Source organism: Bufo bufo, chromosome 4 (assembly GCF_905171765.1).
Source record: "Bufo bufo chromosome 4, aBufBuf1.1, whole genome shotgun sequence".
NCBI lineage: Eukaryota > Metazoa > Chordata > Amphibia > Anura > Bufonidae > Bufo > Bufo bufo.
In genome coordinates, this window is record NC_053392.1 from 250,332,990 (window position 1) to 250,359,197 (window position 26,208).

General features: G+C 40.8%; 1 protein-coding gene and 1 long non-coding RNA gene across 8 annotated transcripts in view; one reads left to right on the forward strand and one right to left on the reverse strand.

The window, feature by feature from the left end:
- Window positions 1–1,898: 1,898 nt before the first annotated feature.
- LOC120998032 lies at window positions 1,899–25,844 on the forward strand. The gene is made up of 3 exons (XR_005778284.1): window positions 1,899–2,670; window positions 9,186–9,192; window positions 25,833–25,844. It is a non-coding gene; the product is annotated as an uncharacterized LOC120998032 (long non-coding RNA).
- The window catches only part of LRCH3 (leucine rich repeats and calponin homology domain containing 3), a 98,439-nt gene continuing 77,549 nt past the window's right edge, over window positions 5,319–26,208 (reverse strand). For 4 of the 7 annotated variants that reach the window (XM_040428470.1, XM_040428472.1, XM_040428469.1 and 1 more), the window contains 6 exons: window positions 20,712–20,760; window positions 20,221–20,322; window positions 19,158–19,267; window positions 15,532–15,669; window positions 15,270–15,449; window positions 15,197–15,238 (listed from right to left, as the gene is read on the reverse strand). In XM_040428470.1, coding sequence (XP_040284404.1) covers window positions 15,212–15,238; window positions 15,270–15,449; window positions 15,532–15,669; window positions 19,158–19,267; window positions 20,221–20,322; window positions 20,712–20,760 — 606 coding nt within the window. In that variant the 3' untranslated portion in view covers window positions 15,197–15,211. Of the gene's footprint in view, window positions 7,090–15,196; window positions 15,239–15,269; window positions 15,450–15,531; window positions 15,670–19,157; window positions 19,268–20,220; window positions 20,323–20,711; window positions 20,761–21,860; window positions 21,942–26,208 lie in introns of those variants that run through there. The other 3 variants (XM_040428467.1, XM_040428466.1, XM_040428468.1) reach the window with 2 other exon arrangements.

The following is a 26,208-nucleotide window of genomic DNA, read 5'->3' on the forward strand; positions in this document are numbered from 1 at the left end:
TCCATGCGGCGCATCACGCTACAGTTCATCCTCCCATCATCGAGCACGCCCAACTTCATGTTCGGTCCTGTTAACTTCACATATTCACAGGTGATAATGATTCACTATTAATTGTCACTTCTGTATTTTTACTGTATTTATGACTAATATGTATACCTGGAAGCCTCATGTATGCCGATTACGGCTTTGATCTTAACTACCTTCCGGGCCTGTCACAATTGTATTCTTTTGATATTTACTATACCTTTTGTATTTTGTATATTTTATCGATTGTCACTTGTGTATGTTAATTGACTATGACTGCATAAAATGCTCACAGTTCCCACAATGCTGTATTGCTTGAGAATGGTCCCAGTAAGCGGACCGAAACGTCGCACAGGTGAATAAAGGGTCCCACTTTCTTCACCAAACGGATGTGCTGCGGTGTCTTTCTTTATTCTATATATATATATATATAAATAATGTTTTTTAAAGACTTTTATAACTACAATGAACAGAAATGTAACAAAACCGGAGGCAGCATATTTGAAAAGGTACATTTTATTCAGTTTACCACATATATCACACATTATCAGATAAAGAACAGCAACAGTAGACAATGGAGGAGAAACTACTAGATGTACAGACAAATATATACTTTTAACGATCTTAAAAATATGGAATGTATTTACAGAAATTAACAACTATGAAACCTTGTGAACCGTGTCGAGTTTACAAAGTGTGAATTCCCCGTCCTACCTTGTCCATCTGTACATTTTATATACCACACCCTAATACAAATATCAGTGGAAAGCCTGGTGAGTGGGTCAGAGCTTTTCTGATCAGTTCTGAGCCATGTAGATGACAAACAGAACCACCCACAGATCTGTATCTGTCTGCATACCTGCAGTTTTAACAGCTAGGATAGCAATCAGGTGTCAGTCAGCAAATGAGTACAACAGGGTTTTCCAGGATTAGAAGAGCGGGTCTGCTTTTATGACCGGTATAGCAGTTCCTCTCAAATCAAGTGAATAGGGCTGAGCTACAATACTAGCACGCAGCAAAAAGACATCCGTTTTTTTCTAATCCTATACTACCCCTTTAAGTACACTTCTAAATTATTCAAGGTAACATGGACATACTGGTCTTTGCAGAAGTCTTACAATAAACTTGTACATCTTACCAGCTAGTTGACACGTGTGACACTGAGGTCAAGAAAGAGGAACTAAACTCTGCCTGAAGTCTATCCTTATTCTTTTATATCCTGCCAAAAAATGGAAGTCTATTTGCATAAAACTTAGTTTTAATACTGTACGGAGCAGGAGCTCCGTACAATATTAGAATGTATTAGCTCCGATGAGACAAAGTTATTGCTTTGCGTAGTCTCGCGGGACTTCGCACAATAACTTCATAAATTAATTTGTAATAAAAAATAAAAAAAACATTTCCCGAACTCTGGTTCGGTTCCAAGGTTCCACTTGGAACCAAACCCCAGTTCAGGAACTGTTTTTTTACAGTAAAAATGTATAACTTCAGGCTCATCGGAGCAAATACATTCTTATACAGTATTAGAAAGAAGTTTTATGCAAATCGACTTCGGATGAATAGTTGTCAGTATGTAAATCCTGAAGAACCCCTTTAGGCCTCTTTCACACGAGCGAGTTTTCTACACGGGTGCAATGTGTGACGTGAACGCATAGCACCCGCACTGAATCCGGACTCATTCATTTCAATGGGTCTGCGTACATGAGCGTTTTTTTTTTCACGCATCAGTTCTGCGTTGAGTGAAAAAACGCAGCATGTTCTATATTCTGCGTTTTTCACACAGCCCTGGTCCCATAGAAGTGAATGGGGCTTCAGTGAAGAACGCATTGCATCTGGAAGCAAGTGTGGATGCAATGCGTTTATAACTGATGGTTGCTAGGAGATGTTGTTTGTAAACCTTTCGTTTTTTATCACGCGCGTGAAAAACGCATCAAAATGCATTGCACTCGTGCGGAAAAAAAACTGAACGCAATTGCAGACAAAACTGACTGAACGTGCCTGCAAAATGGTGCGGGTTTCACTGAACGTACTCTGAACACATCCGGAGCCAATGCGTCACGCTCGTGTGAAAGGGGCCTTAGAGAGCTTTAGCAAAAGAAATGTTATGGCTAAACCACAGGAATTCAGATCATCAATTTTATTTGGTCCCATTCAATATGTGCACAAAAAATACATTACATTTTTATTACATTTGTAAGAAAAGGTTCAGTAAAACTTGTAATTTATCCATTTCCATCTGCAGCCCTGTGTAGTGTTATCAGTGACGGACAGCTCTCTCTCTCTATATACACACAATGCTGTCAGTCACCGATAACACCTTCCTTCTGTACCGATAGGTATTCACAGGGCTGCAGATATAAATTAATAAAATTACAAGTTTTACTGAACCTTTTCCTACAAAACTATATCAATCTGCTCAGCTCCTCCTGCTCTGTAACATGGTGCTGTCAGATTGCATTGCATTTTTTGGTGACAGATCCTCTTTAAAGGGTTTGTTTAGTTTAGACAACTCACTTTCAAATACCCAAATAGGGCATTCTGGTTTAATAGCAGAGGTCTTCTACTCTGGACCCCCATCTATTAGCCAGAGGGAGAGTGGCTACAAAGAGCTCTGAAGGACCCTGCAATACATGGAAAGTCCATTTAGTTAGGACAAGTCAGAGTCCAATGACAAGAGTGGAGCAGTATATATATATATATATATATATATATATATATAAAAATAAAAACATAGAACCCCTGTAATTTTGTGTTGGATCTCGTTCACATTTCCGTGTCCGTTTAACATCTGTGGAAAATTTGTCTGTTTCACCCAATGATATATCAGTAAAGACTGTGTCCGTTTTTGTCATCCGTACTTCCCTGACACTGCTCACCTGAAAATTTATTTCCAGAGCATCTCCTACCAATGTTCTGTGAAAAACCACTGTCACAACACGGATACCATCCATGTTCTGTCAGTGGTTTTTCACAGACCCATAGACTTCAATGGGCATGTTTGGTCCGGAACACGAACCAAAATAGTGCATGTCCACTGATGTGCTAATAGATGTGATTCACTGAATACAACAGTATTTCCGGTCTGCATCTGATCTTTTGCAGACTACACGTGGACACATTCATTTCAATGGGGCAACAAAAATGTGGACTGCACACAGATGTCACCCGTGTGCTGCGCGCAATCATGCCGCAAATTATTGAAGACGCCCAATTCTTACCAAGAATAGGCATTTTTACAATGGGGCCCACAAAGTGCGGGATACACATGGACGACACCAATCTGAAAGTACCAGCATCTACAAATTAACCTATAAAACCTGTGGGGTTGAAACAACCGTGGAGAGTGGGTGTATTAATCCGGTATTTGCTAAAAGATCAATGTATAGAGTGGGCACCCACAAATCATTGCAGCAAGTAGGGAAATTCAGGATTGCCATAAATCACAGAATCCACAACAAACAGCCTTTAACGCTACAAAGTGTGGATTATTTTATGTTTTTTTAAAACATTTTACAATGGAAGTCAATTTGACAATTTCACAAAAATATATTACATCAACAAATTTCCAATAAAAGTAATCTCTTTTGCGGTTATATCTAATAGACCGACATATTAGCAAATTAATATAGTGAAATCTGCAGATAGAGTGTCTGTATTTGAAATTATTTACAAGGCCGGGAACTACTTGTAGGGCAATAAATGTAGTCCGATGAAAGATGTGGAGCACAGATGTGATAAGCATGAAAAAAAAAAAAAAAAAATGTACAAAAACACCTTTCTATGGAAAAGCTAAGGTAACTAAAGACATTCAGTCTTTGGAAGTGACCGTCAATTATACAACAATTTTACTACATGAAGAATGGATAGCAGAATTATGTGCCAACAGTTTTCATGGACGTATTCTGTAATAACCGGCTAGGGTAGGATACTGGTTGATATACAAAGTCAAACTGCAAATATAAGAACACCAAATGTATCAGCAAAGGGAATCTTCTAGTGAAAACCATAAGGCCAAATTCAGTGACAGTACGGAAAATGTTCCCCTGGAGATAAATCAAATTAGACCTCCAAATGCATGGAACCAGCCTACCCTGTAATGTGTAATGGGGTGTACAGGTCTCTGCAATAGAAGATGTCAGGGGAAAAAGGGTTGGGCATGTTACATTTCAACATGCTCAATCCTTTGGTCCTCATTCCTCTTTGCCTACTGAGAACACATACACACTCTGCCAAACAGAGGAAGGGGTGGGCTGACGCCTATCTATATTGTATGGACAGTGTAACCATTTAAACCTCTTCAACTACTCAGCATCATAGTATCATACAGTACAAGCAAATTACATTTAGCATGGGAAGAGATAACTAGATAACCTCAAGTTTACAGACATAGGTCTAAAAAATGGATTACAAAATTAACCGGGACAGCAGACCCCTTTACAGCTGTAAAAACAGAAGGCATAAAAAAAAAATATATAAAAAATCCAAGCCGTCTACATGTTTTCAAGCTCACAGCATGCTGCACATTCGAAACATAGAGGCAACAGGTATTTTAATTTGTCTCCGTAACCGCTTCAGCCCCGGGCGATTTTCTGTTTTCGTTTTTCACTCACTGACTTCCCAGGGCCATAACTTTTTTTTTTCTGTTCACAAAGCTATATGAGGGTTTAATTTTTTCAGGACTAGTTGCATTTTCTAATGGCACCGGTTAATATATTTAATATTGCATGTAGTGGGAAGCTGGAAAAAAATTAAAATGGGTTGGAACTGAAAAAAAGAATGCAATTCTACCATAGTTGTATGGGTTTTGTTTTTACGGCATTCCCCATGTGGTAAAAATTATTTTTTTCAGAGTTTTTATTTTTTTCAGTATTAAAACACAAGAAAAACTATATAAATGTGATGATATTGTAATTATACTGACCTGGGGAATCAAGGGAATAGGTCATATTCCCTTGATTCCCCAGGTCAGTATAATTACAATATCATCACATTTATATCGTTTTTCTTGTGTTTAAATACTGACAAAAATAAAAACTCTGAAAAAAATAATTTTTACTTTGCATCGCCATATTCTGACCCCCATAAGTTTAACTTTTTTATAGTTCTATGAAGCTATGTGAGGGCTTCTTTTTTTTATGGGTGATCTGTATTTTTTATTGACACCATTCTGGAGTGTGTATGACTCTTTGGGATTTGCCTGTACACATGATCTTTATTTTCTATTGTTTATTTTTTTTTAAATGTTTAACTCCCCCCCCCCCCCCCCACCCCCCCACCCCCCACTTTGTTCAAGTCTTCTAGGGGACTTGAACAAGTGATTGTAGACTGCAGTGAATTATCTCAGCCTATGGGAGTCTCATTATGCTCCACAGGAACTAATTGCCTGCTCCACAGGGGCTATTCACTGTGGTAGCCTTGGATCCTTCAGAAGGAGCGAAACTACCACAGTGAACAAACAGCTACCCAATCGCCCTGTGGAGGGAGCCATCTGGGCCATGGAAAGACACCTCAGATACAATTTACAATGGTATCGGAGAGGTTTCGTGTCCATGACCAACGTTATTGCTGGTTAGGGACATTAGCTCTGGGTGTCTGCTGCATAAAACCGCAGGCATCCGACAGCCCCGTCTAGCCCCGTATATGTATGGCACTGGAGGGAAGGGGTTAATAACGTTATTGGATTTTATCCCTGAGTATTGGAAAGCTTGGGCTGTATACAAATGTTGAATTGCAAATACCCCATAAAATGTACTTTATTTTACTAACCCACTGTGTAAAAGTCTACAGGGGGATATTACTAGAGCTACAAATCCAGAGCATGGCCACATATATTAAGAGAAAAATCTATAGTTCCGTTTTTAGAAGCTCAGTGTTATAAAGGTGATTTAAATGTGGTTAGTGAAGGTTGGACAGTATACCCAGCCAATAACAGATCTTTGTTTAATTCATTTCAATGACCAGATCCCATGCTTTCATGGTTAACTCAGATGTTACATTTACTCTATCTGCCTATCAAGGTTGCACCAGTCTTCTACAAACCTTTTTTTTCTGCCTGTTGTACAACATGTAATACATATTTACAAGATCGCCATGAGACATTTAAGACCAACTACCGGCTAAAACAGTCCCTTTCCTGTAAATTTGTTCACTGCGACCAAAGACTGAAATGATCAAAGCTTAAAAAGATAAAATAAATAAAAACATAAATTAAAAAAAAAAAAAAAAAAAAAAGCACAGGAATTACTCCATTACCTTGACAGTCAAGGAATTCAAATTCCAAGAAGGCCAGGTCAAGGTGTCCATACCAGGAAAGGTTTAGTCACTTTAGGAGTTTATATGCTGTTTTTCATATTCAACTTCTGCAAACCAGGGGAATATTGTGTGCATGGCAGCTTTCATTCAAATCAGTCAGTAATCTTTGCGTGCCAGACCTCCATAGAAGTGCATGTTAGCGCTCTGCTTATTTGCCTTTTATTCCCTGCTTCTTAGCCACAAACACGGGGTGCAGAACGTACTGTATGCATTCGATTGTCAGACTGGTCAGGGAATTTCTCAGGCGCACTTAAGACTTGCTTCCATTGGGATGAACAAGGAAAGTAAAATAAATAACTTGTTCCTCTGCAGGGCTTTAGAACAGCTTTTCCTCTTCGGACACTGGCGTCAGTTGTGAATATTGCACTTCGTATTGTCTTCATAGCCCCTTCATTGGTTAGGCATAATTTTAATCATGTATATTTTAGAAAGTGCTTAAAAAATTGATAATGAATGCAGAACATTGAGTAGGTACTAAAAATGGAACATTCAATTAAAAGCCCTTGGTGAACAAAACTGGAGCATGTGTGTGTAAAATCCCTCCTTACGTGCTTGTTATCCGCAGACCTCTTTAGTGAACCGCAGGCTGCAGATGTGGCACACACAATGAGGAGCCAGTGGATAACATGGCATTCAAACACTGGTGGGGGAAAGCGGTTTTGGTGGTGCAAGATCCAGCAGGGCCTGCACGGTTGCCGCTATTTCAACTAATCCGGTCTCTTCAAGGATGTGTGGAGGCAGACACATACGATCCTGGACATGAATAATAGGAAGGGGGTGTGGGAGGGAGAGGGGAATAAAACAGAAAGGGGAAAAAAACAAAACAAAACAAAAATTATAAAAATAACAATAGGCTCAATACAATGACAAAATCGTGCCAAAATCAGGAGTGTCATTTATCAAACGTCTAAGGGGACTGGATATCAAAAATATCCGGGAGGGACAGTAAGTGTAGTGTATGGAAAGATGAAAGAAAAGAGAAAGCAGGAACTACAGGAAAAAAGACACTTCTATCAGTAGCAAAATTTATTTACAAAATTCAGCAAACAACAAAGTGCAATTCATAGGGATCTCCAGAAGAAACCATGATACATCTGTGTTCTGCATTCCCGCTTGTTTCTAACAGTCTACAATACCATGCCGTATGCTTGTGAAGATGGCTGGGGCTGCACAGCAATTAAAGGGAATCTGTCTCCAGTTTTATAATGTCCTAACTAAGGGCAACATGAACTAGTGACAGGTCTCCTTAGCAAAATGCTGGGTCATTTTCTTTAATTGACTGAGCCATTTTGCTAAAATCTTGTACTAAACAGCTCGAGCGCATGCCGAACGAGTCCCCATATTCATGAGCTCATGGTTCTCCCCGCCCACCTGCTGCTCATTCATATGGGGAAAAACTGTCAGAGGCAGGTGGGCGGGGAGAGCCGTGAGCTCATGAATAATGCTGAGCGAACTTGTTTCAAGTTTGGCGTAGAAGGTTCGGGTTATTTAAGAATTCAGTTCTGGATTCCGCTACTACAGACCATAAGCTATGATGTGTGGTAGCGTAATCCATAACGAAAATCTTAGATAACCCGGACCTTGTACACCGAACTTGAAACACAAGTTCACTCAACAATACTCATGATTATGAGGACTCATTGGCTTGTGCTGGAGCTGTTAGAGCCTAGCAGCATAAAACTGCTGACAGATTCCATTTAAAAGTTGCAATAAAATTCCTATTGCTATGGTTGCAAACTTTGTAACTTGATTAGATGTGACAGTGTAGTCCCAGCCCAAAGCTTCACTTTTTATGCTACCAAGATCTGACAGATTCCTTTGCAGCATTTAGGCCAGACACAGACGAGCTTGTTCAATGCGAGAAACCCGCTGTGTGTGGCAGTGAGAGTTCCTGTTCTGAACTCTGCCCCTCTGACAGGATCGCACAGTATTATAAAGATTTATAAGGCTGTGCTTCCTAAGACCTCCAATCTATTGAATTACACTGACATAATGTTGTCAGTGTAAGGCCTCATGCACACGACCGTTGTTTTGGTCCGCATCCGAGCCGCAGTTTTTGCGGCTCAGATGCGGACCCATTCACTTCAATGTGTGCTGTCCGCATCCGTTGCTCCGTTGTGTGGTCCACAAAAAAAATATAACCTGTCCTATTCTTGTCCGTTTTGCGTACAATAGGCAGTTATATGGAATGCACACGTACGCCTTCCGTGTTTTGCGGACCGCAAAACACACAATGGTCGTGTGCATGAGGCCTAATTCAGTAGATTCCAGGACTCTCAGGGTCACACAGCCTTATAAAGCATCATAACACTGTGCGATCCTGTCAGAGGAGCAGAGTTTAGAATGGGAACTCACTGTCACATGCAGCAAATTTCTCACATTGAACTCGCTTGTGTGTCTGGCTTAAGGTGGCTAGAATGTGTAAGGCACATGAGCCTCTCATTTTTGTCTGTTCAGCAGCCAGTGTTGCAAGATCTCTCAATAAGCTATTGGCCCAAACTGCTCTGATTACAGAGACAAATCAAAATGAAAAGAGTTGGCCAATTTCCAATGTAATTAGTCATCATGTCATATACAGTCATGTATGCATACTTGACTGTAAACTGTCCCCCAGTTGTCCTAATGGAGGCCGTCAGTGCAGTAAACATAGTAACCTCCGTGTCCACAGGCTGCATCCGATTCTTCTGGCTGTTCCTAAATACATTCTATTCTGCACAGTTACTAAATGGCAAACGGACACATCCAGCGCATGTGCAGAATAAAAAGGACACATCTATTTACTGTTCAGCGCCTGCACAGAATAGAAGGTGCTCAGTAATAGCCCATGGAAGCAGAGGATGCTGGTTAAGTATACTTGTATGGGACATACATATGCATAGCATTCTAACAAATTATAATGGAAATCAGCCAACCCCTTTGAACTGGTTTTACATGCTACAATTCTTATATTACTATTAGAATTATGCCATGTTAATTTTGTCCCTTTTGACCAAACAGTATTTGACACGGTCCAAAAAAAATATATTCACATAATAGGGCCTGACAGCAGAGTTTTTGTTTAGTTTTTTTACAGGGGTCATCCAGGGTTTACAGTAGAGATAGCTGTCAGCTGAACCAAATGACACTTTGACAGCTATTAAGGGACAATAGGCATCTTGACTTGTGACATTCATTTGAATCTTAATGTCACTGTTTACAAGAAGCAAATGTTCCTAGATGGGATTGATTTGTAGCATGTAAACCTGCCCTGTCTTTAGGAATACCTTTCGGCTGCTATATAGTTATCTAATTGCATTGCTGCAAGTTTGGACAGCTGCATAAAACAGTATAGCAACACTGTACTTGACATAAGTCCTCGGCTGAGGTAGAGTGTAAAGCATAAGGCTTGGTAATAGCTGACCTGCTGCTTCATGTGTTTCTATTGCTTTAATGTATAAAGAGCACAGTGTTTCAGAGGTTAATATATCATCACACAGACATGTATATGAGCGGAGTGAAATCAGGAGCGCTGTTACTTTGGTTTCAGTATCAAAAAGGTTTTAAACTTTCAGCATGCTCCAGCAAAGGTAATGCAGCATTTGAAGTAACACCAGAGAGGAAAATATTCATACATCTTGACTGCCAAAGCATATTAGGTGGAGCTGACCCCATACAGTCCTTAAAAAGTAAACTAGATCATCTGTGTGGAGATTAGGCTAGAGTATTAGAGGCACTAGAATATCAACTGTGCACAAGGACACTTGCTCTGTTAGTGGCTAATCCATGTAAATGCCTGTCAGGTCTTCCTAAAGGGAGTCTGTCACCTTCTTCCACTGTATTTGACCAATGCCAATGCAATGTAGTTCTGCCTACCATCATTAAAACGATACCTTTGTCAGGGTTAGGGACAGTTCCCATTACTGTTTCACTTACTGTTCTTCTGATCTGTCAGAAGAACAGAGGAAAAAAACAAAAAAACTGAATCCTGCATGCAGTACAGAAATGTCTCAAACGGATGTCAAATGTGCAGAACTTATGCACAGGATCTGTGTTTTTTTTTTATTTATTGTATTACACTATTCTGTTTTTTTTGGGGATCAGACGAATGGAAAATGAAACTTATGTGAACTCTCCCGTATCCCTCTTTCCGAATGCCTGAAAATTACCTTTGTTCAGTATGGTAATGAGGCTCAAAGTGCTTAGCAGGGCGTGATCAACAGTTCTCCAGGAGCCCAAGCCCAGCTCCTCACTTGTTCCCAGTACCTCCCCTTCCTTTGCGCCATCACCATCTTCATTTAACTTAGGCTACTTTCACACTACCGTTCAGAGCGGGTCCGTCTGATGTCTGCCCAGACGGATCCGCTCATATAATGCAGACTTGGGATCCGTTCAGAACGGATCCGTCTGCATTATATTGTAGAAAAATTTCTAAGTGTGAAAGTAGCTTCAGACGGATCCGTCCAGACTTTACATTGAAAGTCAATGGGGGACAGATCCGTTTGAAAATTGAGCCATACTGTGTGAACTTCAAACGGATCCGTCCCCATTGACTTCCATTGTAAGTCTGGACGGATCCGCTTGCCTCCGCACGGCCAGGCGGACACCCGAACGCTGCAAGCAGCGTTCAGGTATCCGCCTGCTGAGCGGAGCGGAGGCTGAACGCTGCCAGACTGATGCATTCTGAGCGGATCCGCGTCCACTCAGAATGCATTAGGGCAGTACGGATGCGTTCGGGGCCGCTTGTGAGCCCCTTCAAACGGAGCTCACAAGCGGAGCCCCGAACGCTAGTGTGAAAGTAGCCTTAGCCTACCAGGTCAACGTCTGCCTCAATTTCCTGCTCTGCATTTGTTCAAGATTTCGCTGAGGCACAAGCTTACCTGGCGGGCGGAGTTGGATGAAGATAGTGAAGTCACAGAGGAGGTGGCAGACTGGAAGACGCAAGGGGAGGTACTGGGGAAAAGTGAAGAGATGGGCTTGAGCTATTGAAGTAGGCGGACATGGGCTCCTAGAACCGCTGATCACTTGGCCTCATTAGGATACCAAACAAGGTTTCTTTTCTGGAGTTATGGATAACTCTGACAAAGGTATTGTTTAATGATGGTACAGATTTATTGCATTGGTTATATACACTGGAAGTAGGTGACAGATTCCCCTTTATTCCCTTATTCATTCTGGAGCTTGAAGAAACAAAGCACAAAATATTCTTAGCAATACAATTTTGCTAAAAACACTGTGGAGCTAGAATGAATACAATGCATCTGGTTTGTTCTTGCATTTAAAAATCATCTTCTCTCCCCCCAAAAAACAGACATTCAGCTCAGACGAGCGTTCATGTTATATCTATAGTGAAGGAGAAATAAATGGCTTGTCCTTGAGAGAAAAAGGAGCAGAAAGCTTAAAAGCTAACTTGTCCCATAACCCATTACCCTAAAGGAGATGTCAAAGGACATTTTCACTCTATTTGATTGCTGCTGAATCCTGTTGAAAATAGCAGGATTCAGCAAATATCTAATGTGCATGTTATCTATAAGCACTGCTCAACCAAAAATACTGAAAAGTATATAGGGGCAAGGATCCAGACGCAGAGCCATGGCAGTCAGTGGACCTCCTCCAAAAACTCTACCTATAAATCCTTTCCATAAGTCCTCATTCACACACCCATATTTTTTCTTCGCATCCAATCTGCATTTATTGTGCATCGAAGGCAGACCTATTCATTTCAATGGGACTGCAAAAAAATATGGACAGCCCCACCGTGTGCTGTCCACATCTGTAGGAGCGTTCCGCAGCACCACAAAAAAGATAGAACATGTCCTATTGTTGTCCATTTAAAGGACATTGTTATAATGGGTCAGCAAAAAAAATAAAAATAAAATTCAATTTTTTCCAGATCTGCATTTTGTGGACCGCAAAATATATACGGTCGAAACTAAAAAAGCATCCTCAAAAGAGGTTGTCTCATAAAATTTATCGTAATTGATGTAAAATATTCAATTAATGGTGACTTTGATCATAATCACCCAGCCTAAGAGGGGGTCTTGTGGTGATGGTATGTCCTAAATAGGTTGAAGCAGATGTAGTACTGAAACTTTATTTCAGTCAGAATAAAGAGCCTTTGGTATAGGGTATTTCTGTGTGTCCTCAAAAGCAACGTTTTTTTTTCTTTATCCAACTCTGAAAAAGGTATTGGCAACACTGGCATGAAGGCACATGAAGGTGCAAGCAGCTCTGAAAAATCAGCTGCTGAACCAAAGACCTTCTGTCCATCTGCTCATTTGTTTATGACGTGAAGAACATTTCTTTTTTCTAAAGATAAAATTTAGCAAATTCCTCACATAGTGTGGCTACTGGTCAGTAGTAACCCCACTAAGTCATTACATCTTGTAGGCAGGAAGCACTGACTAAGTAATGGTTAAAGCTGGCAGCGCGGCATAGCTCACAGACGTAGAGGCTGTAATATTTGCATCCATGGGCAATCATGGTTGCTGGCCCTGGATTCATTTTTCAATACTTCACACAGTAAAGGGTTAACACTGCCGCTGTGCTTCAGATAGAGCTTTCCAGAAGAATTCATAGTTGCAGGATCAACCCCACCCCATCAACAGTTAGTAAGCAGATGCCCATGCCTCTTCACGCCTGTGTCCAGAAGGAAAGAAACCAGCGATAGAGCATGAAGAGGAGAAGCATGAGGGCGCAGTAGAAAACCCCAAAGCCCAGGAGGTGGGAGGACAGAGCGGGCGCTTGTGAGCCTTCTCCAAAGGAGAGGAGACTTTCCAGAGTTCCCTTAATGCTGCAGAGGTTTAGCTGGAGAATGTCTGATGGGAGACAAACTTTGTCCTGTCCAGAGGGGGCGAGCAGGAAGGGAAAAACAGAAAGCAGAGTCAGTCATGCAAACACCATCATGCAGTTAGACACTTGGCTGCTGACAAAAGAAAGGGATGAAAACTGATAAAATGAAGCAGTTAATGTTCTTAGGGTACTTTCACACTGGCGTTATTCTTTTCCGGTATTGAGTTCCGTCCGAGGGGCTCAATACCAGAAAAGAACTGATCAGGCATATCCCCATGCATTCTGAATGGAGAGCAATCCGTTCAGGATGCATCAGGATGTCTTCAGTTGCGTCTTTTTGCCTTTTCAGGATAATCTCAGTCCAAAATTCTTGAACACTTGCCGGAATGCCAGATCTGGCATTTTTTCCCATGAAAATGCATTAATGCCGGCCCCGAGTGTTCCGGCCAAATCGGATCCGGCATTGCGGTCTGTGCATGCTTAGACCGCCAAGAATGTGAAAAAAATAAATAAATGTCGGATCTATTTTTCCGGATTACACCAGAGAGACAGATGCAGCATTTTAATGCATTTGTCATACGGATCAGGATTCTGATCCATCTGACAAATGCCATCAGTTTGCATATGTTTTGACGGATCCTGCAGGCAGTTCCGGCGACACAAGTGTAAAAGTACCCTTAGCTCCCTATAAGTATCTGTCTCATGGAAACACTGGTGTTAAAAGGGCAAGTGATTTGATGTTGGAAGGCATATGAGCGTGACAGATATCCCTCAGACCTGTACTGAGGAGCATAACCAGTGTTTTCTCAGAAGTTATAAAATCTACTCTTCCAGAAAAATTCACAGTTATGCCTAGAACACAGCTCAAACTCAATTACATATTTGCTGCATGGCAAGTAGAATTTCAAATTCAATTTGATTCGGTTCTTTTTCCATTTTTTTTATATTTTTTTTTAACGAGGAACTCCCAACTATATGGTGAAAAAAAATGCTCATATTAGCAGCCATAGTGATATATACAGTGAAAAAATACTGCGCTGTCAGAAGAATCCTAGACTCTGGTTCAGTAGAGAATTGGTCCTTCATTGAAAATCTGTACAACTATAACAAGTTTCGGGGTTTATAATCACCCCTTCTTCAGACAAACGACAGACATTATCACATAATAGGTCAGTCTGTCTGAAGAAGGGGTGATTATGAACCCGAAACGCCTTACAGTTTTACAGATTTCCCAATAAAAATGGATTTTCCATCAAACAAGAGTCTTCTGGGATTCTTCTTGGCGACAGAGCAGCTTGACATTTTCCATTGTATATATCACTGTGTCCCAACTGGATGTCCAATCCAGCTAGTTCCTGGCTTGCAGTGCACCATAAATATAGACATACACATGCTTTCCAAGAGTTGTGCCTACTGCACAACCAAATAAGGTTAGCATACTAGCTTTTGTTCTGTGGTGTCAACCTACTTGGTCACATTTGCTCCTATTAGCAGTCAAACTGAAATCTATTCTACTAGCCCTGCTGCATTTTATATGCAACACTAAGTTGGCCTACAAATCAATGAACAAGTAGCAAATGTGCTGTAATATCTTCTGAGAAACCAAAGAAGATTTGAGATCACTGACGTCCATGTGCCTTGCGGCACTGGGGTCCAAGGTTCGAATCTGACTGCAACAACAACATCTGCATGAAGTTTCCTCCACACCCCAAAGACATACTGATAGGGAGTTTAGATTGTGAACTCCATGGGGGACAGCAAATGATGAAAATGTCTGTAAAGCGTGGTGGAGCATGTCAGCACTATATAAGCGAGTAAAATACATACATAAAATAATATATTCTGTATAACCCAATATATTCTAGAGCTGTCATAACAGATAGCTGTTGGTGGACGACCACTTCTTCTAACAGCATATACCGTATATGCGCACTGTTTAGGTCAGCAAAGAGTGAGGAAGAAACCTGATCTCCTGCAGGAGCAAAGGATTGGGCATGTTGAAATCTAACAAGCCATATCCCTCTTAAACCCGACACATGCTGTTTGTCTCACCAAGAAAAAATTAATGTTCTAAGATTTGGTATCAGAAGATAAAGTAAAGTTTGATTTATTTTATGTATTTTTCAGTTTCACACTATGGAAAGGACAAGGCAGCAAATGAAAACTGCTGCAAAAAATGAACATGCACAAAATGTACTCATAAACACAGAGTGAACGTTATTCTGCATTCTCATACCAGTGTGGGCATAATGGCAATGTATTCTTACCTGGGGAACCCCAATTTTTCTGCAGGCTTCCAGGAAGTTTTCAACATTTCTCCTGCATTTTGCCATTTTAAGCTTAGGCTATTGAAGACAGACAGCGGCTGTTACTGGTGAAAAGGCAACATTTCAATATCTGTTTTCAGTATAACAACACAATACTTACAACAGCAGGTGAGGGAACATGTATGCTCGGCACTGATCTCGGGCGAACATGGTTGGCTAAATGACATAACACCACACCATCTGTGAGAGCGGCTCCCAGGTCATTGGGAAGTGATACCTTTAATCGTGATTCTATGTTCTAATAGGAAAAAAAAAAGAGAAACTTTAAGGCCCCATCTACAAGAGATAATTATACTGTGGCTTTGCCGTTGTGGATTTGCATGCAGTAAATGCGTTTTTTATTACATTAAATAGAAAGAAGATGAGATTTTAGCTAATCTCCAACATGCTGTGAAAATCTGCTTTGCAGATTTTAAATCTGCAAAATGTCAATTTATGCTGCAGATCTCCATTGCGGATTCCATCCATGGCAAATCCACACCAAAATCAGCATATAACTCATGCGGATTTTGCTAAGGATCAGAAGCAATTTCCACAGTGGATTTTCCATATTGAAATATATGTCTCCTGAATTAAATCCAAGGTTTATGTCTAAATTTATCCTAGTGGAGAGCTCATAGTAGGCGCAAGAAGTCTTACAGGCCATGCAATGTTCATCTGGGGAAAAGGTATACAAATATAGCTCTCATTCTAAAAAAAATATATATATAAAACTGTGCCTATGGTGCCTCTAGTTGGAAAGTAGCCATCCTGCAAGTCAATGCTTAATTTGGAATCTTAAACCTTTTAAAATCAGATCATGTATTTGTATTTTCAAAAACAGTACAATGACATCCATATAATTTCCATAATATTACATCGTATGATCATACAGACATATCTTAAAAGGGTTGTCTATATGATCATGTAACAGCTTTACCATGCACTTACTGCATCTGTAGTTGCTCCTTTCTCAGATTTCACTGATAGTCACATGACCTGTGATGTCAGCTTCTCTCCCTGCTCTGATGATGTTTCGTGCACAAGCCTGACAGAGCAGATATGTGTCTGTACATAAGATGTCACTGTGCTGGCTACGCCCCCCTGCACTGACTGAGCCCCTGCTGTCTTCCCTGTGTCTCCCTACCACTGGATACTTGTTTTGAAGATTGTTGTTATTGCAGGTAAACAAAGGGCCAGAGGAGAACCAGGGAAATTAGGAAATAGTTTTTTTTTTTTAACCAAAACTTGCTTAGCTCAGTTATATATTGCTGCCCATCAGCTTTACAGTGCTATATATATATATATATATATATATATATATATATATATATATATATATATATATATATATTTTTTTTTTTATTTTTAAAGTCCCAAATAAGTGAACCCCCCTCCAACAAAAAACCCACTGAAATATCCCATAGCCCCCCTTCCTCCTCCTTCACTCCAGTATTGATCTCCCCACTACTCTCCCACATAATCCGTCTACTACTATTTATCCGTGAGCTCCACAGCTTCTCATAATTATAAGGACATCCCCTTTTCAGAAACACTTCCTTTTCATACATAAACATGTGATGCAGTATAAAAATAATGGTGTTTTGTATACCATGTGCACAATAAACAGCTGGGATAATTTCCCATTCTGACTCAGCGATGTTAAACCTTTTAAGTAGGCTTTGCTTTGAGACATAATTTTGGATTACAGCCTAACCAGTTTCTCATCTGCAGACAGCAGTTGCTCCTCCTCATTGTACAGCAGAGAGAACTGGCTTAGGCTACTTTTACACTTGCCAGAGTGATCCGGCAACCAGTTCCATCGCCGGAAATGCCTGCCGGATGCGGCAAAATGTATGCCAACTGATGGCATTTCCTGATCAGTCTGAAAAATGCCTGATCAGTCCGAAAAATGCATTGCAATACCGGATCAGTCTTTCTAGTGTCATCCGGAAAAACGGATCCGGCATTTATGTTTTTCACCTTTTTTTCAGTCTGCGGTATTTTGAATGCCCTAATACATTCCTATGGGAAAAAATGACGGATCCGTCATTCAGGCAAGTGTTCAGTTTTTTTGGCCGGAGATTAAACTGTAGCATGCTGTGGTATTATCTCCGTCCTGAAAAGGCAAAAAGACTGAACTGAAGACATTCTGATGCATCCTGAACAGATTGCTCGCCATTCAGAATGCATGGGGATAAAACTGATCAGTTATTTTCCGGTATTGAGCCCCTAGGACGGAACTCTAAGCCGGAAAAGAAAAACGCTAGTGTTAAAGTGCCCTTAGCTGAGTGATGGGCCTTTGTTCGTGCTCTGGCATCTCTTGTGGAGATGAGAGGCAGTCACTCCGAAACAGCTGTCTGCAGATTATGTACTGGCTTGACTATGACCCCAAGTTATGTATCAAGGGCCGTTTAAAAGTTAAAAAAGTGTCTTATAGTATAGTGACTTCCTATTGGTGGCACCAGTACCTTCTTTTCTTTCTTTGGAAAGAGCTAATTTCCATGTCCAATTCTTTATAATTTAAAATACGGACTCTACTAGTTATGGGATAGACAAAAATTAGAAGGTAATGGGCCCTGGAAAGTTAATTGGAATGTAATTGATATTTGTCTCAGATTTATTCCGCATATCTTACAGGAAGATTAGTATAGCTGGCTTTGTTAACAGGGTTTTCCGAGATTTTGATACTGATCGGTGGGAGTCCAACACCAGGGACTCCTGCTGATCAGCTGTTTGAGAAGGCTCTGGCATAGCACAGTAGCGCTGTGGCCTTCTCGCTACTTTCCCTAGGCCAGTGATGCCATGTTCATCGGTCACATGGCCTAGGCACAGCTCAGCCCAATTGAAGTGAATGGGGCTGAGCGTGATACCAAGCACAGCCGTTAGACAATGTATGGCGCTGTGCTTGGTGAGCTGAGAGAAGGCCGCGGCGCTCACAGGAGTGCTGCTGCCTTCTCAAACAGCTGATCAGCGAGGGTCTCAGGTATCGAACCCCCACGGATCAGATACTGATGTCCTATCATGAGAATAGGTCATCTGTATCAAAATCTCTGAAAACCCTGTTAACACTGAGTTTTTAACCTGAAGGTAATTGCTCTGATAATATAGTACATATAACTGCAGCTTTACATATATGAATAATACAATAGCCCAAATGCTCTATATGTTCCATAAAAAATCTGAATGATCTGCGGCAGTGATTCTCCAGCAGTTACAAACTGCCAAAATAAATCTGTCAGGGCATACAAGGAATTGTAGCTTTGCAACAGTTTGAAAGACACGGGTGAAGACCAATACTATTTAGTATGCAGATGTTTTAGTGCTACTGTTTTCCTTATTCTCTACTGAAATAATACAAACATGTAGTAGCTAGATTGCCTGTTCTTATTCTTATTCCCTGTTAGTTGTATTCTTTAAATACAAAAGTGTACTATTGGGCACCAGGGAGGGCATTGCATTATTAGACCTTGGTACCAAGGTAAAAGCCAAAAAACAGCAGTTCAGCTGTCATTCACTTGAACGGGAGCAGAGCTGCAGTAACCCAGCACGGCCACTACACTTTGAACAGAGCTGTGCTTCCTATTCCCTTCAAAGGGCTAGTTCCAGCATCACAGGCTGCAGGGAACAGCAGATCAGTGGGGGTGCAGGTTGTCAGAAACTCACTGATCAGATTTTAATGATCTATCCTGAGGGTAGGTCATCAATATCAGGAGCCTGGAAAAACCCTTTAATTCAATTACAAACCTTTTTAAGTTGCTCTGTGACTTCTAATTCCTCTTGTCTAATCTTGGAGCTGTGCTCGGATCTGGAGTTTGTACATTCAGTAAAAGGGGCAGAAGCAGGAGGAGTGTTACCTGTAAACAGAAGACATTACAGGTAAAACTATATAAATTAAATATGACACTCCGATGTACCCCCAGTATTAGAATAGACAAAACAACAAGTTGGTGCTTGTCTTTAGTTTTTTCAAGGAATTTTTACCACAGCATTAAAAAAATAAACCACAAACCTGATTCTATATAAATTTGAATACAATTTGTGAAAATATAATTAAGATTTTGGGGCATATTTGGGGGGCTTAGACACTGGTCCTAGTCCCACTGCTCTGTCGGTGGATGCGCAAAAGTTATGTGGAGGTGCAGGTCTCTACGTAATTTTCGTGCTTCCTCCAGCAGGCCATGCAACATACCACCTTGCTGGCGTGGAAAATGATAAATGAGATCTGCCTGCCGGCTCACCCTCTTCCTCGTCCCCGTTTCTCGGCACTAGTGGCGAATAGTCGCAGATTTTGCCGTAAAAAGCCATTGCAACTAAATCTGTGACATTAATATGCCAAAAGTGGCATATCAAATTTATAATAAATGGCCCCCTTTGTGTTTTACAAATGTGTTTTTTTAGGCTCTATTCTCACGTCCACAATAATGGGTCCGCATCCGTTGCGGAACGGGCGCGGACCCATTCATTCTCTATGGGGGATGCAATGGATGGGGACAGAATGGATGCGGGTGCCGGCAGAGTGTATTGCGGATCCGTAATGCACTACAGACGTGTGAATGGACCCTTAGGGATAGTGGTTTTGTTTTTCTTATACTTTTTCTCATTACTCCTTTAAAAATATCATCTTAGCAGGCTTCAGTAAACACAGTTTGACAATACATGTTAATATAGAAATATTATGATAGACTGAACTTACTGAAAACTCTCAATGTGGACAAGTATATGCTGGAAATAACACTTTTATTATTAGGGATAATCAGTTTTTACAGGTAGGTCCATATACAAAGGAGTGAAATGAGCTCTCACTTACTTCTCTTGACTTCTTCTCGAACAGCAGCCCGGAATAAGAAACTTTCTGGACGCTGAGGAGAGGTTCGATATGATGTACCAGATGCTGGTGAGGATAAATGTACTAAAAATGAGGGAAAGATTACATAGTTATTTTTTTATAGGTTTTGATAACATTTGGAGTTTGAAGGGGAGAAAGCATGAGGGACCACAAGAACTGCCTAAAGCTACACTGAAGTGCACCAAACCAGCTGAGCGAAGTAATGACCACCACTAGGTTGTCCAAAAGCAGCCATCCAGCAGGTGAGTAGGGCTGAAGACTGACCAGACTTGTCAGAGTTCAGTTTGAGTGTTGCATGGAATTACTTGTGTTTGCTGAACATTTTCTACCCAAACCATAGAAACTAGCATGCCGATTGTAAAAGCAAATGTCTGGCCTTGTGTTAGTCACATTTAGTTTCATAATAGATGACCTAAAAATATCACACAATCACAAATGGAAAATGAACTCACCAGTCTGAGAAGTGGGAGATATGGGAGTCAGCGATGACCTCTCATCACTCTATCAAAACAGCAAAAAGAAAAACAGAATAAATGGCATTCACACAAGGAGTAACAGCAAAAGGAACACAAGACATATGTAACATGCATTAGGTAACACAAACTACTGAAGTGCTGAACAGGTGACACGAAACAGGGTAGCTGTGAATCCAGTACTGTTGCTTAACAGTAATACACGTATGCAACAAGCAGAGTGTCTGTGTGAGTCTCTCTCTGCAGCTGCCACCTCCTCCTAGCTCCATAGACTGTAGGCAGCTACTACCTAATCTCTCAGTCAGGCCTCATGCACATGGCCGTTGCTTGGCCGTGGTCGTATTGCGGCCCACAGACAGCGGGTCCACAATATGGGAGCACCGGCCGTGCATCACGGATGCGAACCCATTCACTTGAATGGGTCCGCAATCCGGAGCTGTGGTGCATAACGGAGGCAGGGAACCCCATGGAAGTACTATGGGGTGCTTCCGTGGTGTTTCTGTCCGTGCCTCCACACCGCAAAAAAAAAATAAAAAATAGAACTATTCTATTTTTATACTATGTTCTATTTTTTTGCAGTACGGCCGGATCACGGACCTATTCAAGTTGAATGGGTCTCGGATCCGTCCCGGCCGCCGCACCGACGTTGCCCGTGCATTGGGGACCGCAAATTGCGGTCCTCATTGCACGGTACGGCCGCGTGCATGAGGCTTCAAGCTGAAAATCTAATGGTTGATGGCTTCCCTCAAGACAGATTTTAGCAATGAATTGAGAGTACTGTAAGTGATCAATGCAGCAGGGAGGAGAGATGACTGATACATGGAGAAGGCATTACAAACGTTCTGATCTTCGCTGGTACCACTGATTTATGCAAAGTTTGCTAAAACATAACCCATTTAATGGTATATCAGTCATTTGCATATACCAGCAGGAAGGTTTCCACATCTATTTTCTGTGTCATATATTAAGTCTTAAAAGACAATGACAGATTCCCTTGGAAACAGGATACTATGTGTTGCTGGACAAAATTATAATAATGAACTCAGCAGGGAAAGTTATAACAGGCACGTGAGGCGGAAGAGGGGGAGGAAGATGACCACAACACCAGTAGTGGCATGCTGTATTCACCTGCATATGGCTTCCTGGCCTCCTTTTAATGGTATTGGTGTTATTGTCAACCTCAAAGACAAAGCAAGGCTCAAAACCATTCTGCCAGCAGCAGGAGGAAGACAGAAGAGGAGAGATAGAAACAGTGTGGCTCAAGTGAAAGCATTTTAGATATCCTTAAAATGAAAAAAATAAAAATAAAAATGTCTTGCACTGCACCCACCATAAACAGGCAGCCAAGTGCATGCAAAAATTATAAACAGCAGAAAGCAAAGCAGCAATGAAACAACAGCCCAGAGAACATCTGCCCTTTCTTTACATCAAGTGTGTGTATGCACATCTATTTAATATCCACTCCATACCATCTAGGTCATATCTACCGCCCTATGTAGCTACGTCCTATCTGATCCACCCATGTGATCTATCCATCTCATGTTAAAGACGCCATGGCAGCAAAATATTCTAATTATTTATATTATATATATATATATATATATATATATATATATATATATATATATATATATATATACACACATATACATATACACATATACATATACACACACACAAAATATAATAAATGGCAGCACCAACCTTAGAATATTGGAGATTGGGTGCAAGCTCCAATGGGAATAGCGTCCCAGGATAAGATCAATGAAAAACAGAGCAGCACTCCAGTATGGTGAAAAAAAGAAAGCAGTTTATTCACCCAGTGGTGAAGCAACGTTTCGGCTCCAACATGAGAAAGGCTTCATGTTGGAGCCGAAAACGTCGCGTCACCACTGGCAAAAAAGGTCAGCAGCACTCTATAGGCATGCCAGGTGCAATCCACAAAAGTTCCTGGACCAGGAGCAGTAAGGTAGAAAAGACGAAAAATGGGCAGCACTCCGGTCTTGTGGTGACAATTCAGTGATGATTTATTTACACCCCAAAGCAATGCAGCATTTCAGCTCTCTCAATGGAGCCTTTGTCAAGCTTGACAAAGGCTCCATTGAGAGAGCTGAAATGCTGCATTGCTTTGGGGTGTAAATAAAACATCACTGAATTGTCACCACAAGACCGGAGTGCTGCCCATTTTTTGTTATATATATATATATATATAAAAAAAACACTGGCAGCACCACCCTAGGAGAATATAAGGAAAAACGGGTGCAATATCCAAGTATGGTAACAGGTGCTTACCCACTTATAGAGTGTATAAAATCGGACTGCACTCCAAGCGTATCTTCAATCAAAAAGTATGTTTTTAATCACTATGAAAATTGTAGATTCACACTGAAGGCATCAAAACTATGAATTAACACATGTGGAATTATATACATAACAAACAAGTGTGAAACAACTAAAAATATGTCATATTCTAGGTTCTTCAAAGTAGCCACCTTTTGCTTTCATTACTGCTTTGCACACTCTTGGCATTCTCTTGATGAGCTTCAAGAGGTAGTCCCCTGAAATGGTTTTCACTTCACAGGTGTGCCCTGTCAGGTTTAATAAGTGGGATTTCTTGCCTTATAAATGGGGTTGGGACCATCAGTTGCGTTGAGGAGAAGTCAGGTGGATACACAGCTGATAGTCCTACTGAATAGACTGTTAGAATTTGTATTATGGCAAGAAAAAAGCAGCTGAGTAAAGAAAAACGAGTGGCCATCATTACTTTAAGAAATGAAGGTCAGTCAGTCAGCCGAAAAATTGGGAAAACTTTGAAAGTAAGGGCTATTTGACCATGAAGGAGAGTGATGGGGTACTGCGCCAGATGACCTGGCTTCCACAGTCACCGGACCTGAACCCAATCGAGATGGTTTGGGGTGAGCTGGACCGCAGAGTGAAGGCAAAAGGGCCAACAAGTGCTAAGCATCTCTGGGAACTCCTTCAAGACTGTTGGAAGACCATTTCAGGGGACTACCTCTTGAAGCTCATCAAGAGAATGCCAAGAGTGTGCAAAGCAGTAATCAAAGCAAAAGGTGGCTACTTTGAAGAACCTAGAATGAGACATATTTTCAGTTGTTTCACACTTGTTTGTTATGTATATAATTCCACGTGTTAATTCATAGTTTTGATGCCTTCATAGTCATGAAAATAAAGAAAACTCTTTGAATGAGAAGGTGTGTCCAAACTTTTGGTCTGTACTGTATATATACACACACACATACATACACAGACACACATACATACACACTACTCACAAAAAGTTGGCTTGTGGGTGAAATTTCAGGATTTTTTTTGTGGGGGTATACACACCAATGTTATTGGCTTTTGTATCAATAAATAGTTTGAGATGAGGAAATCACCATTGCATGCCTCTATTTAAATGCCCTACTTTCATAATATACATAATAGCACACTCCAGGAAGATGACAGATTCCCTTTAACCCTTTAAGGACCCATGACGTAGCTGTATGTCATGGGTCAGATCCCTAAACATGGCGTCCGCTCACACGTGCAGCGGGCGCCTTAGCCTCGGGGTTTCTACTATTTTAAATAGCAGAAACCCGCTCCAGATGCTGTGGTCAAATGTGACCACGGCATCTGCGCAGACCGGAACCGGAAGTCGCGCGCTTCCGGTCTGGTAACAGCTTTGCCCGGCTGAGATCGGGGAACCTGTTACCTTGCGCTAATTGACCGAAGCCTCAAGCAGGCTTCAGAGTCAATTAGATATATATATATCAATACAGGCCACTAGGTGGCAGCCTTGTATTGATATAGTGCAAATTAAGTCTTTAATGATGGCTATTTAGCCATCACTGAATACTATGGGCAATCGAATGATTGCCAGTTGTCGTCACCCAAGTTGACTTTAAAAAAAAAAGTTTACAAATATATAAAAAAAACAAAACAAAAAAAAAACTAAAAAGTTCAAATCACCCCTGTTTCTTTTATCAGAAAAATCGTTATGTCGCTGGCTGACATTAGCGATGTGCTAATGTCAGCAGTACATAACTGTATGACATATCTCCCTGCCTGCCGCTGTTCGTGGTAAATATTGTCTTTTATAATATGCTAATGAGCCTCTAGGTGCTAGTGGGGCGATGCTGCAGCACCTAGAGGCTCCGTCCTCTCACCGTTTGGCACGCCCTTGTAAAGGTGATTGCCATTCTCTGTCTCCTCCGTGCCCTGCAAATCCCGCGCCGTCCTTTTTAATATTAGGCGCAGGCGCAGTGAGTGAAGGATGCTCGCCTGCTGTCGTCCTTTACTCACTGCGCCTAATACTAAAATGGACGGCGCAGGTGCGGGATTTGTGGGACACGGAGGATGTCAATCACCTTTACAAGGGCGTGCCAAGCGGTAAAAAGACGGAGCCTGTAGGTGCTGCAGCAACGCCCCACTAGCACCTAGAGGCTCATTTGCATATGATAAAAGTCATTATTTAGCACGAACAGCGGCAGGCAGGGAGATATAAGTCATATAGTTATGTTCTGCTGACATTAGCACATCGCTAATATCAGCCAGCTACATAACGATTTTTCTGATAAAAGAAACCCTTTAATGGCATACGGCAAATGGCGTAGTGGGGGGAAGAAAAAAAAAAAAACTGCCAAATTGCAATTTTTTGTCACTTCAACTACCCAATAATTCTTTTATAAAAAGTGATCAAAAAGTCGCACACACTTAAAATTGGTATCACTGAAAAGAACAGATCGTCCCACAAAAAATGAGCCCTCACACAGCCCAGTACACATAGCTACAAAAAAAGTTATAGGGGTCAGAATATGGTTGCGGAAAAAGAATTTTTTTCCTCAAAGGTTTGGAATTCTTTTTTTTCAGTATTAAAACGCAAGAAAAATTATACAAGTTTGGTATCGTTGGAACATAACTGACCTGGAGAATGAAGATAACAGGTCAATTTTGACAGTGTAAAAAAAAATAATAATATTTTTTACCAATTCTACCCCATTTGGATTTTTTTCCCAGCTCCCTACTACATGGTATGCAACAGTTAATGGTGCCATTATAAAGTACAACTTGTCCCGCAAAAAATAAGCTCTCATAAAGCTGTGTGAATGGAAAAATAAAAAAGTTAGGACTATGGGAAGGCGGATAGTGAAAAACGAAAATGCAAAAATGGAAAATCCCAGGGTCCTTAAGGGGTTAACGTCATCTGCCAATTTTCTGTTTAAGCCATAATCTATAAATTCTTCCATTATATACACTAACTTTTTGAGTTCATTTCCATAAATAATGACAAGCAACTTGAAATGATGTGTACAATTCTCAAAACAAAAGTATGATATGGCTGGAACATTGGTTACACCCCAACAAATGTTTGACTATGTTTAAGACCATGAAGAAGACCCTAATTCATCATTTTGTATAATAGAAAATTGGTGCTACAATTTAATATATTTATGCTGCAAGAAGAGAAAAAAAG